The sequence below is a fragment of the Erithacus rubecula genome (genome assembly GCF_903797595.1).
Source record: "Erithacus rubecula genome assembly, chromosome: Z".
Lineage (NCBI taxonomy): Eukaryota > Metazoa > Chordata > Aves > Passeriformes > Muscicapidae > Erithacus > Erithacus rubecula.
Window position 1 is genome coordinate 31,634,363 of NC_136661.1, and position 18,775 is coordinate 31,653,137.

The window sequence follows — 18,775 nt, forward strand, 5'->3', positions numbered from 1 at the left end:
GCCAGGAGCCAGCAGTGCCAGGAGCCAGCAGTGCCAGGAGCCAGGAGCCAGCAGTGCCAGGAGCCAGCAATGCCAGGAGCCAGCAATGCCAGGAGCCAGCAGTGCCAGGAGCCAGGAGCCAGCAATGCCAGGAGCCAGGAGCCAGCAGTGCCAGGAGCCAGGAGCCAGCAGTGCCAGGAGCCAGCAGTGCCAGGAGTCAGGAGCCAGCAGTGCCAGGAGCCAGGAGCCAGCAGTGCCAGGAGCCAGCAATGCCAGGAGCCAGGAGCCAGCAGTGCCAGGAGCCAGCAGTGCCAGGAGCCAGCCTGCAGGGCCAGTGCTGCCATTTCAGTGCTAAGGGCATCAGGTGAACGTGGGCTGGGCTCAGAGCTTGGGGCACAGCCAGTGCCAGGGCTGGAGCCCTGCAGGAGAGCCCAGCACAGGGCTCTGCAGTGTGGAATGGAAATTGCTCCTGCTCACCATTTCAATAACAGCAATGAAGCCAGATCAATCCTACCTGTGGCACTCCACAGGCTATCCCACAAAGCCACAGTAGAAAGCACCGAGTGGATCTAGAAACCTCCTGGAGAACAAGCCTGACTTCCTAAATTTACTTCACCAAACAGAAAAAGCCCTTTTAAATCAAAATAAGAAGAACTTCACAAGCCATTCTGCTTAACAGATAAGCCAGCATGTTCCCACACGTGCTCCTGCTAGACTTGAAACATGCAGGTTCAGTGGAGCAAATTCTCCAGTATCACCCAAGCAGGCTAATTGCTTTCAATTGGGGCTCTTCAAATACTTGCCTGCAGATAATGAAAATGTTTTTCCTAGAAAATGTAAACAAGTTTTGTGCGTTCCACTATCCCAGCTAAGCTTTCACTGGAAGTTTCTGGCAGGGGAAAACCAAACCAAAACAAAGCCTATCTTTATGTCCTAAAAACAAAACATATATATATATATAAACATTATTAAAAAGCATTAGAAGTCACTTGATTTCCAAAGTCCCTCTCAGAACAGACAACAGGCTGTGCTGCTCAGACTGCACCTTAAGCAAAACCTTTGACCTGGCAAGTTAATGCACTGGTGGCCACCCTGCACACCAATCAATCCTGCATAGAAAGAGAAGCTAATTGTGAAACAGCTGTGAGAGTCCCAGTGCTCAGTGCTGGGCTCAGTCTGCTGGAGCAGGGGAGACCTCTCACACCTGACAGGACAAATGCCCTTCCTCCCTGCCTCCTGCAGCTCTCTGCAGAGCCAGCAAACACGGTGCAGCTGTCAGTGGGAGGCACAGCCCCAGCTGAGGCTCTCAGGGCTGGCCCTGGCTGGTGAAGAAGGCCTTGCTCTCCCTGCACACGGGGTTGACGCAGAGCGGGCAGCACAGGGTCAGCTGCCGGGAGCACACCTCGTTGGACTGCAGGTGGGAGCACACCAGGTCTGCCAGGGCCTGCAGGGAGGGGACAATGGTCACAGGGGGCAGATCCAGCTGGGAGCCCCCCTGAGCCAGCCCTGAGCCCCCCCACAAAAACACACCAAGTGCAGTACAGCAAACCCCCTGTGCAAGGGGCTCCACTGCTGCTCTCCAACCCAAAGCACGTGAAGAACTACCTGGAAACACCCCCAGACAACAGCAAACCTCTGCAGCACAGCTGTACCTTGGAGAACAGTGGGTTTCCATTGAGAGACTCTGCTCGTCTGATGTTCTCAACGCCACACTGAGACAAAAATGAGGAGGAGAAAGTTACACCTGTTAATCTGATCCAAAATCTTCCCACTCCATTCAAAGGGAGCAAAGGCACAGAGCATTCACCTCGTTGGCTAAAACCTGGGCATACTCGATGTCCAGCTCATAGAGGGTTTCAATGTGGTCACTGGTGAATGCTATTGGCACCAGCAGCATGTTCTTCTTTCCTCGCTGGCACAGCCCTTTGATGGTCTCATCTGTCTGGGGACCAAGCCAAGGCATTGGCCCAACCTGGAACAAAGAGGGAGAAATAAAGGAAAACCACTCTAACATTCTTACAAGGAACACCCAGGTTGCCTTAGGTTATGACTAGGATAGAGACAGTTATTTTTATTTCCCTGGTTTTGGCTGGACTTCTCCCTTTCTCCATTAAATGTTTAACGCAGACACACTTCCCACCCTTACACCTCAGAGGAACAGAACCTGGGCTGGCCTCAACACGACTGAAGAAAATAAGTGAAAATGTAAACAGGTGGATTTTTTCCAGTCCAGTGAGGCCCTGCACAGGGTTTAGCTGCTCAGCCTCCCCAGCACATACCTTGGACTGCCACACCAGCCTGTAGGGGTTGGAGTAGTTGAGCTTCTCCATGACCCTCTGGACAGTGGCTCCCACCTCCTGCGGGTACGGATCGCCACGGTTCACCACCTGCACCAAACACAGCCTCTGTCACTGGGGAGGAGCAGAGGGCTGGCACCCCCAGCCTGTCCCCAGGGACTCACAGACATGGGCAGCGAGTGGGCTGAGAACAGGATCACCACCTCTTTCCTCTTGTCTGGTGGGAACAGGTTCAGCTCCTTCTGGATGTGATCAGCAAAGCACTGTGGAAAACAGGAACAGAAACACAGACCTGAGCCAGGACTAATGGCCTGCAGAGGTTCCTTCCAGCCACCAGCAGCAGGGTAACATCACCCAGCTTTTAATGCAGCACGTGCACAGTGGGCACTGCCAAAGCATGGGGCATGAAATAACCTCCTCCTGTCATTTCAGACAGGGCAGAGGAGAGCCAGCTCATCACTAAAATGCACCCTCAGACTGAAGCCTTCCTGTTATCCTACCTCAGTATTCTTTCTATATTTTAAAAGCAGACATGTACACCTCAGAGCCTCCAGACCCACACCTGAATGAGAAGGGGATGTGTGGGCCAGCGGTCAATTATGCTCCACTTCATCTTTGGCTTCTCCCCCTTCTGGTTGTAGTAGCGATAAATGGCATTTAAACTGCTTCCTGAAACAGACAATTACCAACACAAGCTCAGCAAGCTGGCAGGCTGAAACAGCTTGGCAGCAAGCTCTTATCATATCTTAAAATGCCACATAATTAAAAGACAGCCATAAATGAAGGGAGCTGAGAGTTTGCAGCAGGAACAATTGCACCCCGGGTCACCCAGCACCAGCCGGGCCAGAGAGCAGCTGGTTTATCCACGTGCCCACAGCTGCTGTGGCTGGGCAGGGCTCACCTGTGGTGGAGCAGCTGTACTGGGGGTACTGGGTGAAGGCAATGGCCCTCTGCACACCGTCCCTCTCCATCTCCTCGATGGCCTCCTCCGTCAGCGGGTGCACGTAGCGGAACCCGATGTAGTACTTGTGAGGAGCTGCAGGGAGGGAGCCAGGAGAGAGCATCAGTGGCACTGTGTGCATGTCAGACAGAGCTGAGAGCCACCAGTGACACTGTGTGTATGACAGACAGACAGAAACAGGCAGGCTGCAGCTGCTGAAATAAAGCTGCTGATGGTTCCTGGCTACTTTTTTAAAGCAATGTCATGTAAGCCCTTCCTAGGGCCAAGCAGTTTTCTGGTACCTCGCTGGGCTGGGATAAAGATTTAGAAATGATTTATATTGTGGTTTGCTTCTACAGGAGCATCACCTGCCTGCTTCTCCTGCATTAGCAGAGGCACAGTTCCCAGCCTGGACACAGCCCTGGTGTGTCACCAGGCCAGTCCTGCTTTTAAGGACATGATGGTAAAAAGTGTAACAAAGTGAGAAGGTAAATGGACACCCCAATACCTCACAGCTGCAGCTGCCCCCCTGCCCAGCACTGCTGTCTGGGGCAGCAGAGCACTGAACCAGGCACACATGCTCTCCCATTCTGAGTTTGGAGGGTTTGATAAAAAGCTTCATGGCTCTTACAGCTAATTTTGGCAGCAATATGAGGACATCTCAGGCTCCTCCATTTCTTCTCTCTAATCTTTGGGAGCATGGCTTGGTATGGGGATGGGAGGCAGGCAGAAGTTAGCTATTTTGGTTTTTTAAGTGGAGGACAGAGGCTCTTAGGAGAACAAAAGCAAAGTTTCTTTATCAGGGTTTCCAGGTCAGTGGCTCTGAAATAACATTCAGCAGGTTTCTGGAGGAAGCAGATGTCCCATGCTTGGGCTCCACTCCACACATTGATGCAGGATTCAGAAAACAGGTTTATTCAGCCCCAGCGCTGCAGGAGGCACGAGAGCTCCCAGCTGGGAGCAGCAGCAAATAAAGAGCCAACTTCAGGGGCCCTTGAGCCAGTAACCTCATTAACATCTTTGAATGGCACTAAAGACAAAAGCCTGAGCAGGCACGGCAGGGGCTGCAGGAGTTGAAGCCAGGAAAGGACATTTTGGGAAGAACGTGGCCAGCCTGGAAGCAATACCCTGGCAGGGTCAGATTTGTTAGGACCATGGGCAGCAAGAGAGAGGTGCTGGTGTCTGTACACAGGCTGTTTAAACAGCAGTGACATCCTGCCTGCTCTTGGCTCAGGCAGGGCCAGCTCCCTCCTATGCTGTGTCTGCATTCAGGAGGAGAGCAGTGCTGCTGACACACTCAGGTTTCACTTGTTGCCCAGACCAGATCAAGGCAAAGTGGGCCTAAAAGTTTGGTTTTTGTGCCACATTTCACATGGTAGCAGCATCTCCTGCCAGTTACTCACTCAGAGGGCTCAGCACTGCCAAAGTGCCACCTGTGAGCACACCATCCTCCCAAATGCTGGCTGCAGGCACATCCAGGTGTCCCAGGCTGTTCTAGGGAACACAGTGCTCTGCAAGGTCACCTGGGATGCTGAAGGAAACTGTTGGCAGTGCTCAGCACATTCTATTGTTAAACTGCAGCTGCTGTCAAGTAAAAAAAAGCCTCCAAAGGACTTATCAGGTGGGAGAGGTGCCCAGAGAAGGGTGTGACTGCACAGAGAGTGTCACTAAACTAAAGCAAGTGGGAGTGGGACACTGGGAAAGGCAGATAAACCCTCCCAGCCTTATCTGCAGAACCTGCTGCAAGCCTGAGCCCTCAGGGCTCCAAGAACACTCCTGCCTGGGATGGCACAGCAGGCCTCAGGCTCTGCCTGCTCCTGCAGGGACCAGGGCTAAAACCAAGCTAGGGAGGAGCCTGGAGAATCTGAGGAGGAAGGATTGGACATCACCTGGATGAAGGCACCAGTGAGGGAGCTTCAGAGGGTGTGTGACACTCAGAGGGGGGAGGCTCTATTCATGTCTGAAGTTTTCTCAGCTGAAGGACTGGCAAAGAGAGCATCTCCCTGCACCCAGCCCAGCTGCCCAGCCTTATCTGCTGCTGTGTCCCGGGCGGGGCTCGCTGCTATCGCTGAGCCGTGCCCTGCACTGCTCATCTGCACTGCTCATCTGCACAGCCCTGACACAGCAGCTGGGAGCAGCACTCTGAACCCTCCTCCCACACCCCTCTGACATCAAACACACTGCTCTTCCTTCCCATCTCAGCCTCAGCCACTTCTCTTCAGTGCAGGATTCCTCAGGCCCCAGCAGGGCAAGCTATGCTGCCTGGCAGTGCCACACACCTGGACACCTGAGAATAACACACTCAGTCTGCCACAGCCCTCACCCGATCACAGGACAGACACAGGTGACTCCCCAAGCCCAACCTAAGGACCAAGGGAGTCCCTCCTGCACCATGCTGGCCATGGCCCCCCAGCAGGGCTGAAATCCACCCCAGCCCCCAGTGGAAACCAAGAAGCCAAAGGTGCTCGTCCAGCAGAGAGCAGAAGCAGCCGTGGGAGCAGGGCAGGGCAGTACCAGTGCAAGGAGACATGCTGTCCAGCAGCTTCACCATGCCCTCTCCCTGCACCGCCGTCCACTTCTTGATGGGGGAGCCGCCGCCGATCCTGCTGTACTGCTCCTGGATTTTGGGGGTGCGGCGCCGGGCGATGAGCGGAGCCAGCTGGCTGCAGCACAGGGACAGAGAGGGGTTAACAGCACGGCGTGCCACTGCCCAGGCCATTAAAACACAGCACAGGGACAGAGAGGGGTTAACAGCACGGCGTGCCACTGCCCAGGCCATTAAAACACAGCACAGCACTGCCCAGCACAGCCCAGCCAGACCCTGCAATCCATGCAGTACAGCACAGCAGCATGGTTTGCTCTGTCCCACCACCCAGCCATTAAAGCACAGCCCAGCCAGACCCTGCAATCCATGCAGTACAGCACAGCAGCATGGTTTGCTCTGTCCCACCACCCAGCCATTAAAGCACAGCCCAGCCAGACCCTGCAATCCATGCAGTACAGCACAGCAGCATGGTTTGCTCTGTCCCACCACCCAGCCATTAAAGCACAGCCCAGCCAGACCCTGCAATCCATGCAGTACAGCACAGCAGCATGGTTTGCTCTGTCCCACCACCCTGCCATTAAAACACAGCCCAGCCCCTTCCAGAGGGGTCTGGCACAGCCTCCTGCACTGACTGCTCCCAGGTACAGCAGTCTCAGGGAATGCTGCTCTCTGCACAAGGCAAATATCAGAGCCTCAGCAACACCCAACAGCACCTGCCCCACAGGGGACCCTCACTTTTGAGCGGGAAGGGTCATCAGATCCCTGTCCAGGAAGAGACGCAGCAGGAAATCGTGGACGTCATCCAGCCGCTCCGGGCCTCCCATGTTCAACATCAGGATGCCTGTTTTAGGTTTCCTGTGGAAGCAACAGAGATTTCAAATCCCAGTGACCCACAGCTTTTATTTTTATTTTTATTATGATGACAAAACAAGCAGTTTATCTTCCAGCATTTGCCTTGTGCAAAGGCAGCTCCTATTCCACGGCTCCTCCTGCTAATGCAAACACTGGCACTCGGAACAGGAATGGCCAGACACGACATCATCTTTGCTTTTTTAAAAAGTAACCCCTTTGTAACACAAACTTTAGCTGGAAATACACTGAGAAAGCTGTCTCCCAGGGAGGTTATAAACAGGGTCTCAGCTGTGGATCCCAACCAAACCGAGCAGCAGCTTCCCCAGGAAACAGATGAGACACTCACACAACCCTTTGTCTGCATTGCTGTGGGGACACATCTCATCTGCTGCACCACTGACAGCAGCAAGAAGCCTTTCCACACATCACTTCAGTGCAGGGCCAGTAGTGCTTGGCTTGGGCTTTTCCAGAATGGATTTCCTATCCAGGTGCAGGTGTGGCACAGTGTTGTAAGGATAACATCCCACAGGGCACAGCAGCACAGATGGTATCAGCACTTACAGAATGGCTGCTGACCACAACTCTCAGCCAATTTCCCCATGGAAGTGTTTCCTTGCCCAAGGGAGCCTACAGAGCAGGACCTCTCACTTCCCCAGCAGATAGTTTGGGTGGCACAGGAACTTTGCCCTCCTCTTGGTAAAGCCAAAGTCCTACAAGAGGCCTGCCCCAGTGTCTGGGGACCTCAGCTTGCATTCCCTTTGCTGGAGTGTGTATCACAATGCTGAATACAACCCAGGAAGCAGGAACCAGAACTTTTATTGTTAATGATAACGTGCTTCCACTGCTCCTGCAGTGCCCCAAGCCTTACATGGGCCCCAGGCTCCCCGAGCTGTCCTTGCCCTGCAGCACAGAGAACACGAGGCTGGGTGAGTGCAGCCCGGCAGATAAACAATCTCACACACACAAAGCAAGCCCGGGGCTGCCCTGCTTCTGTCAGGGAGAGGCAGCAAGCCCAGACCCACACCTACCTCTCCTGGGGCTGGATGTGGGGCTTGGTGCTCTCGCTCACCACAGCAGCCGTGGCCTGGCCCCTCCATCGCAGCGGCACCCGCAGCTGGCTGCAGCTCCTCAGCCCTGCAGGGAGACAGCACTGGGGCAGCACTGGGGCAGCACTGCAGGGAGAGACAGCACTGGGGCAGCACTGGGGCAGCACTGGGGCAGCACTGCAGGGAGAGACAGCACTGGGGCAGAACTGGGAACCCTGCTGGGCTGAGGGACTGCACCAGAGCAGCACAGACCCCTCCCCAGCACACAAACCCACCACAGCACCGTGAGCTCCGTGTCTCCTCACTCATGTAGACACCATGCCTACAGTGTAGGTTTACATCTGCTCCTGTTTGACCCTGTGTCAGGAACACTGAGCAGCAGCTCCAGAATCCATTTACCTGCTGACCTGGGCCACCTTGTTCCTGACTGCCCGGCAGGCTGGTGTCCATTAATCTGCATTTCAGCATCAGACAAACGCCAGGATTTTACACGTCCACACACACATCCCTCCCTCCCCAGCTCTCCGGAGCCCCTTTAGCCCCTGGAAAGAGCTCTGAGGTCTCCTGGGTCCTGCTCTTTGGGCTAAACAGCTCCAGCTCTGCCAGGCTGGCTCCAGCCCTGGAGCATCCTGGGCTCACTCCAGCATCCCCCCGTCCTTATGCCGGAACATCTGAACACAGCCACATTATCCTTCAGGATCCTTCCACCCCCTCCATACAATTCCCTGCTGGTTACAGCTGCCTTTTCAAAGGCACACTTCATTCTCCTCAGGAGCTCATTGTCATTACATGGGATTCGTTTAGTGCACAAATAGCGTGAATTGCTCATGGTGGAAAAAAACCTAAAGGTTAAATTCTGCATGCCCGTCTCTCCGGGGATTGCTCGTGCATCATTGCCCTGTCAGAGCGCAGGAGCTCAGCAGCAATGAGCCCCCAGAGCACAGAGCTCCTCAGCCCACCCGCTGGGAAGAGCATCTCACATCTCACAGCTCTGTAATAACCTCCTGAACAGACCCTGAAGGGCCTCAGGAGCTGGGAAGGCGCCGCAAAGCAGCGCTGAGACTGCGCGCCTGCCTCTGCCCCGACACCAACGCTGCAACCTAAGGGCTTCCAGCACCGCTGCTCCTGACAGGCTCTTTGCAAACAGCTGTGCTTCCAGCTCTTAGGGTATTGCTTTCTGGGGCGCTGACACTGCATGTCAGCCAGAGAATAAAAAGGGAAGTTTCAACGGCCGCCTTGGTACTTGTGCACTGTAAGAACACGCGTGTCTCTGGCACAGAGGGAGCTCCCCAGGGAACGCCGCCCCCGGGGGCACCGGGATAACATCCCAGGGTGGGCCGTGCAGGGAATCCGTCCCACTGTCCCACTCAGGACACCGGGGAGTGCCCCACTTGAGCTGAGGTGGGTGCACGTTTCCACCTGCATCACCAAGGACACAGCAGGATGGTCCCAGCTGGACGGAACACTGCTAAAAGCGTTCCTCCCCAAGAGTCAGCAGTGGCACGGAGGGACTCTGGAACTGAGCTCCGCAGAGGGCAAAACACACAAATCCATGGACAAGAGGCTGGGGCTGCAGCAGCAAAGGGCTCGGTAGCCTCAGGGGCAGAGAGCCCGAGCACCGCAGGGGACGGGTGGGCAGAGACCCCCGCGCAGGTGAGGGGGCCCTGAGGGGAGGGCGCGGAGACCCCGCGCACCTGAGGGGGCCCTGAGGGGTGGGCGCGGAGACCCCGCGCACCTGAGGGGTGGACAGAGACCCCGCGCACCTGACGGGTGGACAGAGACCTCCGAGCGCCTGAGGGGTGGACAGAGATCCCCGAGCGCCTGAGGGGTGGACAGAGACCCCGCACACCTGAGGGGTGGACAGAGACCCCCGAGCACCTGAGGGGTGGACAGAGACCCCGCACACCTGAGGGGTGGACAGAGACCCCCGAGCACTACAGGTGAGGGGTGTGCACGGAGAGCCCCGAGCAGGTGACGGGTGGGCAGAGACCCCCAAGCACCTGAGGGGCCCCTGAGTGGTGGGCGCGGAGAGCCCCTTGAGCACCGCAGGGGAGGGATGGACGCAGAGACCCCGGAGAAGGGGAGGGCTAGGCACGGAGATACTGGAGCGCCTGAGGGGGCCCTGAGGGGAGGGCGCGGAGACCCCGAGCGCCTGAGGGAGCCCTGAGGGGTGGGCGCGGAGACCCCGAGCGCCTGAGGGAGCCCTGAGGGGTGGGCGCGGAGACCCCGAGCGCCTGAGGGGGCCCTGAGGAGTGGGCGCGGAGACCCCGCGCGCCTGAGGGAGCCCTGAGGGGTGGGCGCGGAGACCCCGCGCGCCTGAGGGGGCCCTGAGGGGTGGGCGCGGAGACCCCGCGCGCCTGAGGGGGCCCTGAGGGGAGGGCGCGGAGACCCCGAGCGCGCAGCTCCCGAAGCCCCCTCAGCGCCGTGGCGGGAAGCCGACATCGCCCCGCGCAGCTCCTGCCGCACGCCCCGGTATGTCGGTCGGCCGCACGGCCCCGCGGCGGCAGCCGCAGCAGCCCCGCCGGCCCCGGTGCGGGTCAGGGTTACGAAAGGCGCCTCTCGGGCGTTGTGTAACGCGGTGCCAGCGGTGCCGGCGCGCTCCCGCCCGCGCAGCGCCCGCGGTGTCCGGGCTGCCCTCAGGCCGCCCGCCGCCCCCGGTCCCCCGTTCCCGCCATCGCGGCGGTGCCCCCACACTCACAGTGACGGCCGGCAGCGGCGGCGACAGCAGCCATCTTGGCCGCCCGCATTCCCTCAGACAGCGCCGCTACCGCCCCTCGCATTGCACCGCCTCCGGTACCGCCCTGGCACAGCCCAGCAAGGCCCCAGCACCGCCCCGGTACCGCCCCAGCACCGCCCTGGCACAGCCCAGCACGGTCTGGCACACCCCCATCACCGCCCTGGCACAGCCCAGCCCTGGCACAGCCCCGGCACCGCCCTGGCTCGGTCCTGGCACAGCCCAGCAGGGCCCCAGCACCGCCCCGGCACCCGCACGGTAAGCGGGGCGGCCCGGGGACAGCAGGCGGCGGTCCCGAGGCGGGTGTCCCCTAAGGGAAAGTGAGGATGAGGAGAGATCCACGTTCTGATTGCACATTTTCTTCTCTTCTGCAGGCTTCTTTTTCTAATAAAAATAAAAGTAAATCCAGGTTCTCTAGTGTTCCAAGCAGCTGCAGCATCTTTCCCGGATCCCGCTCCACCTCTCTCCACCCGGGGGAATTGCACAGCAGTCTCTGGTAAGTTCCACAGCATCTTTCATCCGGTCACCTTTTAAGCTCCTTATCTGATCTGCCTCTTCCATGAGTACTTCTTAAATCCTCAGTCCTTCCTCTAGCTGCTCTCGTGATAAGGAGGCCTTTAACCTTCACAAAGCAACTCAACCCTGTCAGGTTTAAGGACTGAAAACTCACCCCAAACAAGGGATGTTTTTCTATAAGCACCTATTCCCAACACTTCTTCCTTCCCATCATTTCAGGCACTAGAAGGAAAGTATTTAATAAAATCTTTACCTGGTGCCAGAAGTCCAGGCTGCTCCCCCCCAGCACTGCTACCTCAGTAACCTTAGTCAGCACCATATTGATTCTCTCCAGAGTATTTCACTGGGCAGCTGAGGTGGTCCCTCCAAATTAGAAAAAAATCATGCTTTTAAGTTAATTAGTGGGGATTTTGTTTAAAAGGGGGTGAAAAAAGCTCATGCCAGTTCATGGAATACATTTACTGCACTTGAAAAATTCCCTTTTCCTGGGTTTTTGTCCACACTGTATCAAGCAACATGCTCCCAACACTCAGCAAAGGGCATTATTGTCAAGTACTGTCTTGCACACCAGCTTCTGTTGCCATAATTTATTGGTTGCTGATTTAGACCTGTTTATATAACATGCAAGATGAAGAAAACCAATCACTTATTACAAAAATATGGGTGTCCACAGCTCAACAACTTCAGGAGTGAATGCTAAGTCCAGCTCATGTCTCAGTGCAGGAGGCAAATGATGCGCCTACCTTTTTTTTCCTCTCTGGTAAAGGAATTGCTTTATGACTAGAAATGATACAGATGACTGAACACATGAAGTATTTCATTATCCCTATTTGCTACGTTGATTACAGCCAGTGAAGCAGCTCAGCTGCAGTAGCATAAGGAAACAGGGAGCTGCTCTATGAACACACCTCAACATGACATGGGAAAGCACTGCTGGGACTACAGTCTGAAAATCCAGTGTGTTTCAGTTTCCATTGCTCTGCGTCCCAGTCAGCCATTTCTGGCTGCAAACAGCCAAAAAGCAAAAAGCCAAAAGCACCAGAACCCCCTGTGGCCAGGAACCAGCAGACACATCCAGCCAGGTGTGCACGGGAAAGGGAGCAAAGCCTGCATCGCCAGCAGCCTCAGCACTGCTGAGCAATCAGTAATCTGAAAAAGCCCCAGAGCCCAGAGCCAAGCTGCCTCTGTCACAGCGGAATCCTGCGTGCTGCACTGAATCACCTCAGAGAACCCCCCAAAATCAGCAGGAACTAAAAACATGCAGTGCTTTGTTCGTCTCTGCGTACCACTCTCACAGGGCACTCGTAGGCAATTTCAAGAGCCTGAACTCCTGACTGCCCCAACAAGAAACCCCAAGAGAAAAGAGATTAAAATTGGAGCAAATTTAAAAACAAAATGATCAAATGCCCAGCATACTGTAAGTTTAAGAAATTAAAAGCAGAAGTGTATCTTGTTTTTCAAATGACAACTTATCAGGATCTTTGTTTTGTGATGACTCAAGAGCATAAATGCACCTAAACGATTTTTCTAAGGCTTTTTCCAGTTAATGACTAGCACTTTTGTTTTAAAAAAGAGGTTTTGGTTTTTTTTTTCCTTTTCACATCCTAAATTGGTATTTGAATTAGCAACAGGTTGCAGGAAGTCTTGTGGTCAGACAGGCTGTGGTACAGCAGAGTGTATCATTCTTTCCCAAGCATGAGCTGCTCAGTTTTCCAGGAGTTTTTCCCAAGGATGGCTAAGGTTTGCAGCGCTGGACAAAGCGTGGATACAGACAGACATCTCGGATATGGTGTCTGTTCAGAATCCAGGTCAGGAACCGCTCCAATCCCAAACCGTATCCTCCATGAGGGCACGTGCCATATTTCCTCTGTGAAATTCAGGGAGGGGATATTACACACCTTGTAATTTACAGCTGCAGCAATACCACACCAACCTGCCAGGCCCTCTGAGAGGGGAGAAGGCCCGCTGCAGTGTCAGCCCAGCAGTGCATGCTGCACTGACCTGATCCGTGTACCAGTAGTAGGGCGTGGGATCGATGCCCTCTCTCTTGTAGCCCCCGAGCAGCTCCTCGCTGTCCCAAATGCGCATGGAGCCGCCCACGATCTCGCCCACGTTGGGCATCAGCACATCCACCTGCAAAGCACCACAGCAGGTCCCACTCAGAGCCACGCTGCTGCAGCAGCCGAGCACCCTCTGCCAGCCAGCAGCCGTGCCCAGGCAGCGGGGCAGAGCCTGCAAGGACTGTCCAGCAGCCTCCTGCAGCACTCCAAGGTCCCCACTGCTAAAGCCACCCCGCAGGTAACACAACTCACAGACTCGGTGAGGCGCGAGTCGTCGCTGCAGCGCTGCATGTAGAAGGACTTGATCTCTGCAGGGAAGCGGCACAGCAGGATGGGCTCGTTAATGGTGTCTGTCATCAGCCTCTCGGGGGCTTCCGGAATGTCCTGCGGTTACAGAAGGCTTTAGGAACATTCAGCACCAAAACTGCTCCAGGCACAAGGCCCGCATGAAACGGGCACGAAACGAAGAGACTTTCACACTGCACATGTCCTCGCTTCCATCCTAAGCTACCTAAATTCTTAGACGATATAAAAACCCACATCTGGGGGAAAAAAAAACTGTTCAATTAAAATCTAAGTCTCCCCAATATATGAGACAGAAATCTGAGGAGGGAAAAAATCCTGGCTATGCTGTCATGCTCTCCTGAGCTCCTTCAAACAGCTGTCTCACACGCTGGACAAGTGTGGCCAAGGAACTGGCCTGATGTCAGGTGACAACGCAGGATTTTATCACAATGCTGAAGGACATCAGGTCAAATCCCAACCCACAGCTGCATTCCCACATGACATTACCCCACGGCCCAGCAAGGTGTACCTCCCCAAACTCATAGTAAGTGCCATCTTCCTTCTTCACATCGTGCTCCTTCAGCCACTCGATGGCTTCAGCATAGTTCATGCGCCGGAAGGGACGCTTGGGGGGCTGGAAACCCTGTGGATAAGAGCAAAGACAGATGGAGGAGACCATTTTAAAAGGGATACTTCTCTAGCTGATCAGCCTGTCCATGACCCTTCCCAGCTTCCACATCATCAAATTACTGCTTAGATGAACAAATCAAGCTCAGTACTACAAAGCTAGAACCAAACACAACCATGTGAAGCCCAGTAAATCTCACAGATCACCTGGAAGGAAAGATAAGTATTTTCAGAGCTTTAGGGCTCCAGGGGAGCAACTGAAACACCACTTGTTTCATTGCTCCCTCACACTCCAGCAGCAAGCACTGGGATGGAGGTTTTTATTCCACTGGCACAGCACCCGCTTCTATAAATCATGGCACACTGTTTGCTTCTGGAGCACGATAGCAGGAAACATCTTCCCCCACAGCTCCCTGCTTTGGTCATCACCAGCCTTGCAGATTTTTCATTCTTATTATGTTTAATATTCTTATCATTGCAAACAGTAAGAAAGCTCACTGCCATGCCCTGCATTTCCCAAATGAATATGCTGAGCAGGAAGGGCTTAAGATCCAATGTTCTTGGCTGTTCCCATTGCTGCCTACCGGGTTGAGGTCGTGCAGTAAGCTCGCTGCAGGTGATTTCAAGACTCTGTCCACGACATCACACACCAAGTTCTCCAGACGGTCCAACAAATCCTCAAAACTTATAAAAGGACATTCGGCCTCAATGTGAGTGTACCTGAAACAGAGGCACACCACTGCAAAGTCACATACAAGCAATACATCTGTAGCTATGAAACAAACTCATTAAAAAAACCCGCAACCCAAACACACCCTTTGGACCCCCTTTTACTCCCACACCACAAAGGAAATCAAGCTTTTAAAAAGGAAAAAGGGAAACTGTCCGTACTCTGCCAAGTGCCTGCGAGTCCTGGACTGCTCAGCTCTGTAGGACTGAGCAATACAGAAGACATCTCCCAGAGCTGGCAGGCAGGTCTCCAGGTAGAGCTGCGATGACTGGGTCAGGTACGCCTCTTCACCAAAGTAATCCAGCTTGAAGAGGGTGGAGCCTCCCTCCACCTGCGTCTGCACTAAGGTTGGTGGTGTGACCTGTAGGAGAACGGGGCTGTCACTGCCCGAGTGAAGAACCGAGGACAGGGCGAGCCATGGCACTAGAGCAGCCGCCTGCTGAGCAGGGAGCACGCACTCACCTCATAGTATCCGTTGGCAAAGAAGTGATCCCTGAAGGCCTGCACGACCATGGAGCGCACCTTGAAGATCTTGGACATGTTCTCGCCTCGAATCATCATGTGCCTGTTGTTGAGCTGCACATCCACCTCCGAGTCCTCGTTGAGCAGATTGTCAGCCCCTCCTGCCGGGGCCAGGCCGATGAGCTCCCAGTAATCACAGCTCAGCTCGTGGCCTCCCGGAGCCTGCAGCAGCAGAACAAACACTGGGGAAAAGTCCACTGCCTGTGCCTTGGATGTCCTGCCATAAGGGCTTGGAGTGATGGGACAAGGGGAATGGCTTCCCATGCACAGAGGGCAGGGGAGACGGGCTATCAGGATTAAATCCTTCCCTGTGAGGCTGCTGAGGCCCTGGCACAGGCTGCCCCAGAAAGCTGCGGCTGCTTCACCCCTGGAAGTGTCCAAGGCTGGGTGGATGGGGCTTGGAGCAACCTGGGATAGTGGGAGGTGACCCTGCCCACAGCAGGGGGTGGCACTGGGTGAGCTATAAGGTCCTCCCAACCCAAATAGTCTGTGACTGAGTTCTGCTCTCATCAGCTCCCCCGTGTGGGTTGCAGCTGCCTTCCACTCCTGACAAATGGCATTTTTAGCTCAATCACAGCATTTTTAGGGTACAAATGCAAATTTTCAAAGGCTAACCCACAGATTTTTACCAAAATGTAATAGTGGGGGCACACATTACTTCCCCTTGGGTTGATCCTACAAACACATGTCAGATATGAAAAAATTCTTGGCCTCACAAAATAAAAAGTGAATAAACCTGTTAAGGAAAATGAAGCCATGTCATTTAGTTAACACAGTTCTGCATGTTATACTCTAGGAATTGTCTATGGGTAGAAAAGGGTTTCAGGCAGAAGCAGAACAGACAGACAGCTCACCTGTCTCACACTGAGCAGTGGTGACAGCACAGCTTTGGGAGCTTTGTTCTTTCCCTAGCCCTAATTCCCTCTGAAATAATTTAATGATTCCTTCCAGCTCCGCTTGTGCTTCCCTCAGCACAGCAATGACCGGTGAGGGAGGAGGAGAAGGCCGTACCTGCTTGCCCTGGGGCAGGAGGTTGAGCGTGCCGTACACCACCACGCTGCTCTCCGTGGACAGCACCAGCCCGTTGTAGCACTGGCACTGCAGCGAGACACAGGCACAGGTGAGCAGCTTTTATTGCTACCTTTCCTCAGGCATCACACAGCAGCAATCACACTGACACTGCTCTGGGGGGACATGCAGTTTAACACAACTGAGTCACCAGGTTAACATCCACACAGAACACCACATGAGGTATGAACTGCTCAATTAACAGCAGAACAACATCATCACAACTTACCAGCTCATCAGAAAGGACACACTGAAGAAACCCCGTGCCATCTCTCAACACAATAAACATCAGATTTTTCCCTAGATAAAAAGAGAAGGAATTTGGTTTCACTATGAGCAGGTGCTGGTAAACTCCTCATTTGGCAGCGTTAGCTAAAACACAGAACAAGTCAAGGAAATTCTGCAGGACTAGCTTCCAAACTGAAAATCCTGTAGGATTTGAGCTAATGATAATATATAATATTATAGTAAGGTAATTATATATAATAATACATAATATAAATATATTATATATACATATATATACACATACACACACACATACATAATAATAACTAATAATGACTAAAAATATCTGTATGGGCCCACATCAGCGCAAATTGTCAGTGTTGCAGTGATCATTGAGATCAACCAAAGAGGGCATATAGCTGGTTTAAAAACATGAGACCAGGAGCTAGCAGGCTCTTTCTGTGTCCAAACTGTGAAGGCCACTGTACTTGCTCTGTCTCCCTGCATGGGCCCAGCAATGCTCGTGCTTTACCTTGCCTCCGTAACCTGTGGATCCAGCCAAAAATCTTCACTCTCTGCCCTCTGTAAGCCTCCAGAGCATTGATCTTCACCTGTGGGGCAGGAAATAAAAGCCATGAAATTGGGGAATGGTTCAGCACCTCTTAGAGTTCAGGCAGAGCCCAGCCCAGAGCAGCACAATGTCTGTGCTGACAGATGCTCTGGCACAGACCATGTGCCAAGGAATGGGATCATACTCACACATTTGGGCTCTGGAAGGCTGGGATCATTCTTGATAACAACCTTCTTGGCTTCCTCCAAATTCTTCTCTCTTCTCAAGAGATCTTCTGCCTGGTTTGAAATAAATTACTTATTAAATAGCTGTGACCAGGCCAGCTGTAAATAACACGTAAGGAACAATGTCCTGCAGCTTTTCTGGAGGGGCAGGAATGGTGATGACACTATAATGTTTTTGGAAAACAATGGTGCTCTGCTCCTCGTGCAGCCTACCTCCTTCTTCTCCTTAGCTTCATTTTTCATCTGCTCCCTGTGCCATAGCTTTTTGACATTCTTCATCTGTGATTTGGAAATGATGGCCCATCTCTAAAGGAGAGAGCAAAAGACAGCAGATTATGCTGTGTCCCTTCACACCAAGAAGCACTAAAATAATTCTCACTAGGAAACCTTTTAATGCCACAGCACCTCGTTTTCTTTTTGGGAATCCACATAAATTGTAGGAAATGGCTCTTTTCCTGCTGTCATCAATGCCTAAAAAACAGGGGGGAAAATAACCAAAAATGAACCAAAATCATCCTTACAGAGCCTGAGCAGGCACTTTGCTCCTGCCCAGGCTGCAAAGACAGGTATGAAACTCACAATTAAAAATACAAGGGCCATTACTTGGCCCAGAACACATTCCACACTGCCAAACAAAGCAGGTGTTTTCCACACTCACCTTCAACACAGTTTTGAATGGTTTCTTTTGTGTCCCATCACCGGTGGAGTCGTTGCCCTCTCGTTCAGACACATACAGCTCTTCTGGGATACAGGATAAATACGGGCAATTACTCAAAAAATATTATGAGAAAGAAAGTGGGCACACATAGGTGTGTCCCTGCTCACTGCAGGGGCTGGATGAGGTGACTTTAAAGGCCTCGTCCAGCCAACCCACTCCTTTCACGGTCATCAACAGTGATAAACCTTCAAAGGCACCAGCAGCTAAGTCAGGATAAGAATTATTTCATATATTTCATTTAAAAAATCAATCCATGCAGTGCGCTCGCTAAAATCTCAAGGGTTCCCGAGGTACCGAGCCCTCGGGAACAATTGGCTGCACATGGGGAAGCAGAAGGAGCAGTCCCTCCCAGGAACAGCTGTGCGCAGGGAGACAGGGCTGGGGAGCGGCCAGGGCAGCGCTGGGCTCGGCCATGGCCGGAGCCGAAAGGAGGAGCGATGGATCCCTCCCGTGCCCGGCCCGGCCCGGCGCGGCGCGGCGGCCGCTCCCGGGGGACCCGCACCGCCCCCCGGGCACCGGCACGCGGGGCTGCGCGGATCGCAGGGACGGGACGGGCCGGGGTGCGGGGCCGGGCCCCGCGCTCTCACCGAGGGCCAGCGCCGCCGTCCTGCCCAGCACGTCCCCCGCCATGGCCGCGGCGCAGGAACTGCATCACGGGCGGCTGAGCCAACCCTCCGGCTCCTTGCGTCAGCCGCGGCCAGCCCCGCCCTTCCCTTCCCTTCCCTTCCCTTCCCTTCCCTTCCCTTCCCTTCCCTTCCCTTCCCTTCCCTTCCCTTCCCTTCCCTTCCCTTCCCTTCCCTTCCCTTCCCTTCCCTTCCCTTCCCTTCCCTTCC

At 54.1% G+C, this 18,775-nt stretch overlaps 2 protein-coding genes across 3 annotated transcripts; both read right to left on the minus strand.

The window, feature by feature from the left end:
- Window positions 1-573: 573 nt before the first annotated feature.
- FECH (ferrochelatase) lies at window positions 574-10,466 on the minus strand. The gene is made up of 11 exons (XM_079330085.1): window positions 10,358-10,466; window positions 7,642-7,747; window positions 6,497-6,616; window positions 5,731-5,879; window positions 3,178-3,312; window positions 2,839-2,945; window positions 2,441-2,539; window positions 2,259-2,366; window positions 1,787-1,951; window positions 1,632-1,691; window positions 574-1,423 (listed from the first exon to the last, which is right to left on the minus strand). The coding sequence occupies exons 1-11, from the start codon at window positions 10,437-10,439 to the stop codon at window positions 1,286-1,288; spliced, it is 1,269 nt and encodes a 422-aa protein (XP_079186211.1). The 5' UTR covers window positions 10,440-10,466; the 3' UTR covers window positions 574-1,285.
- Window positions 10,467-11,481: 1,015 nt separating this feature from the next.
- NARS1 (asparaginyl-tRNA synthetase 1) lies at window positions 11,482-18,629 on the minus strand. Of its 2 annotated transcripts, none has more exons than XM_079330559.1 (15): window positions 18,530-18,629; window positions 17,883-17,965; window positions 17,630-17,695; window positions 17,438-17,530; window positions 17,189-17,278; window positions 16,962-17,040; window positions 16,431-16,501; window positions 16,145-16,231; window positions 15,074-15,295; window positions 14,773-14,972; window positions 14,466-14,601; window positions 13,784-13,897; window positions 13,222-13,353; window positions 12,911-13,042; window positions 11,482-12,776 (listed from the first exon to the last, which is right to left on the minus strand). In XM_079330559.1, exons 1-15 carry the CDS (start codon window positions 18,570-18,572, stop codon window positions 12,645-12,647), a joined length of 1,680 nt encoding a protein of 559 aa, XP_079186685.1. In that variant the 5' UTR covers window positions 18,573-18,629; the 3' UTR covers window positions 11,482-12,644. The 2 variants fall into 2 exon arrangements, with proteins under 2 accessions (XP_079186685.1, XP_079186686.1); XM_079330560.1 differs by having other exon boundaries at window positions 17,883-17,962; window positions 18,530-18,608.
- Between the last annotated feature and the right edge of the window lie 146 nt (window positions 18,630-18,775).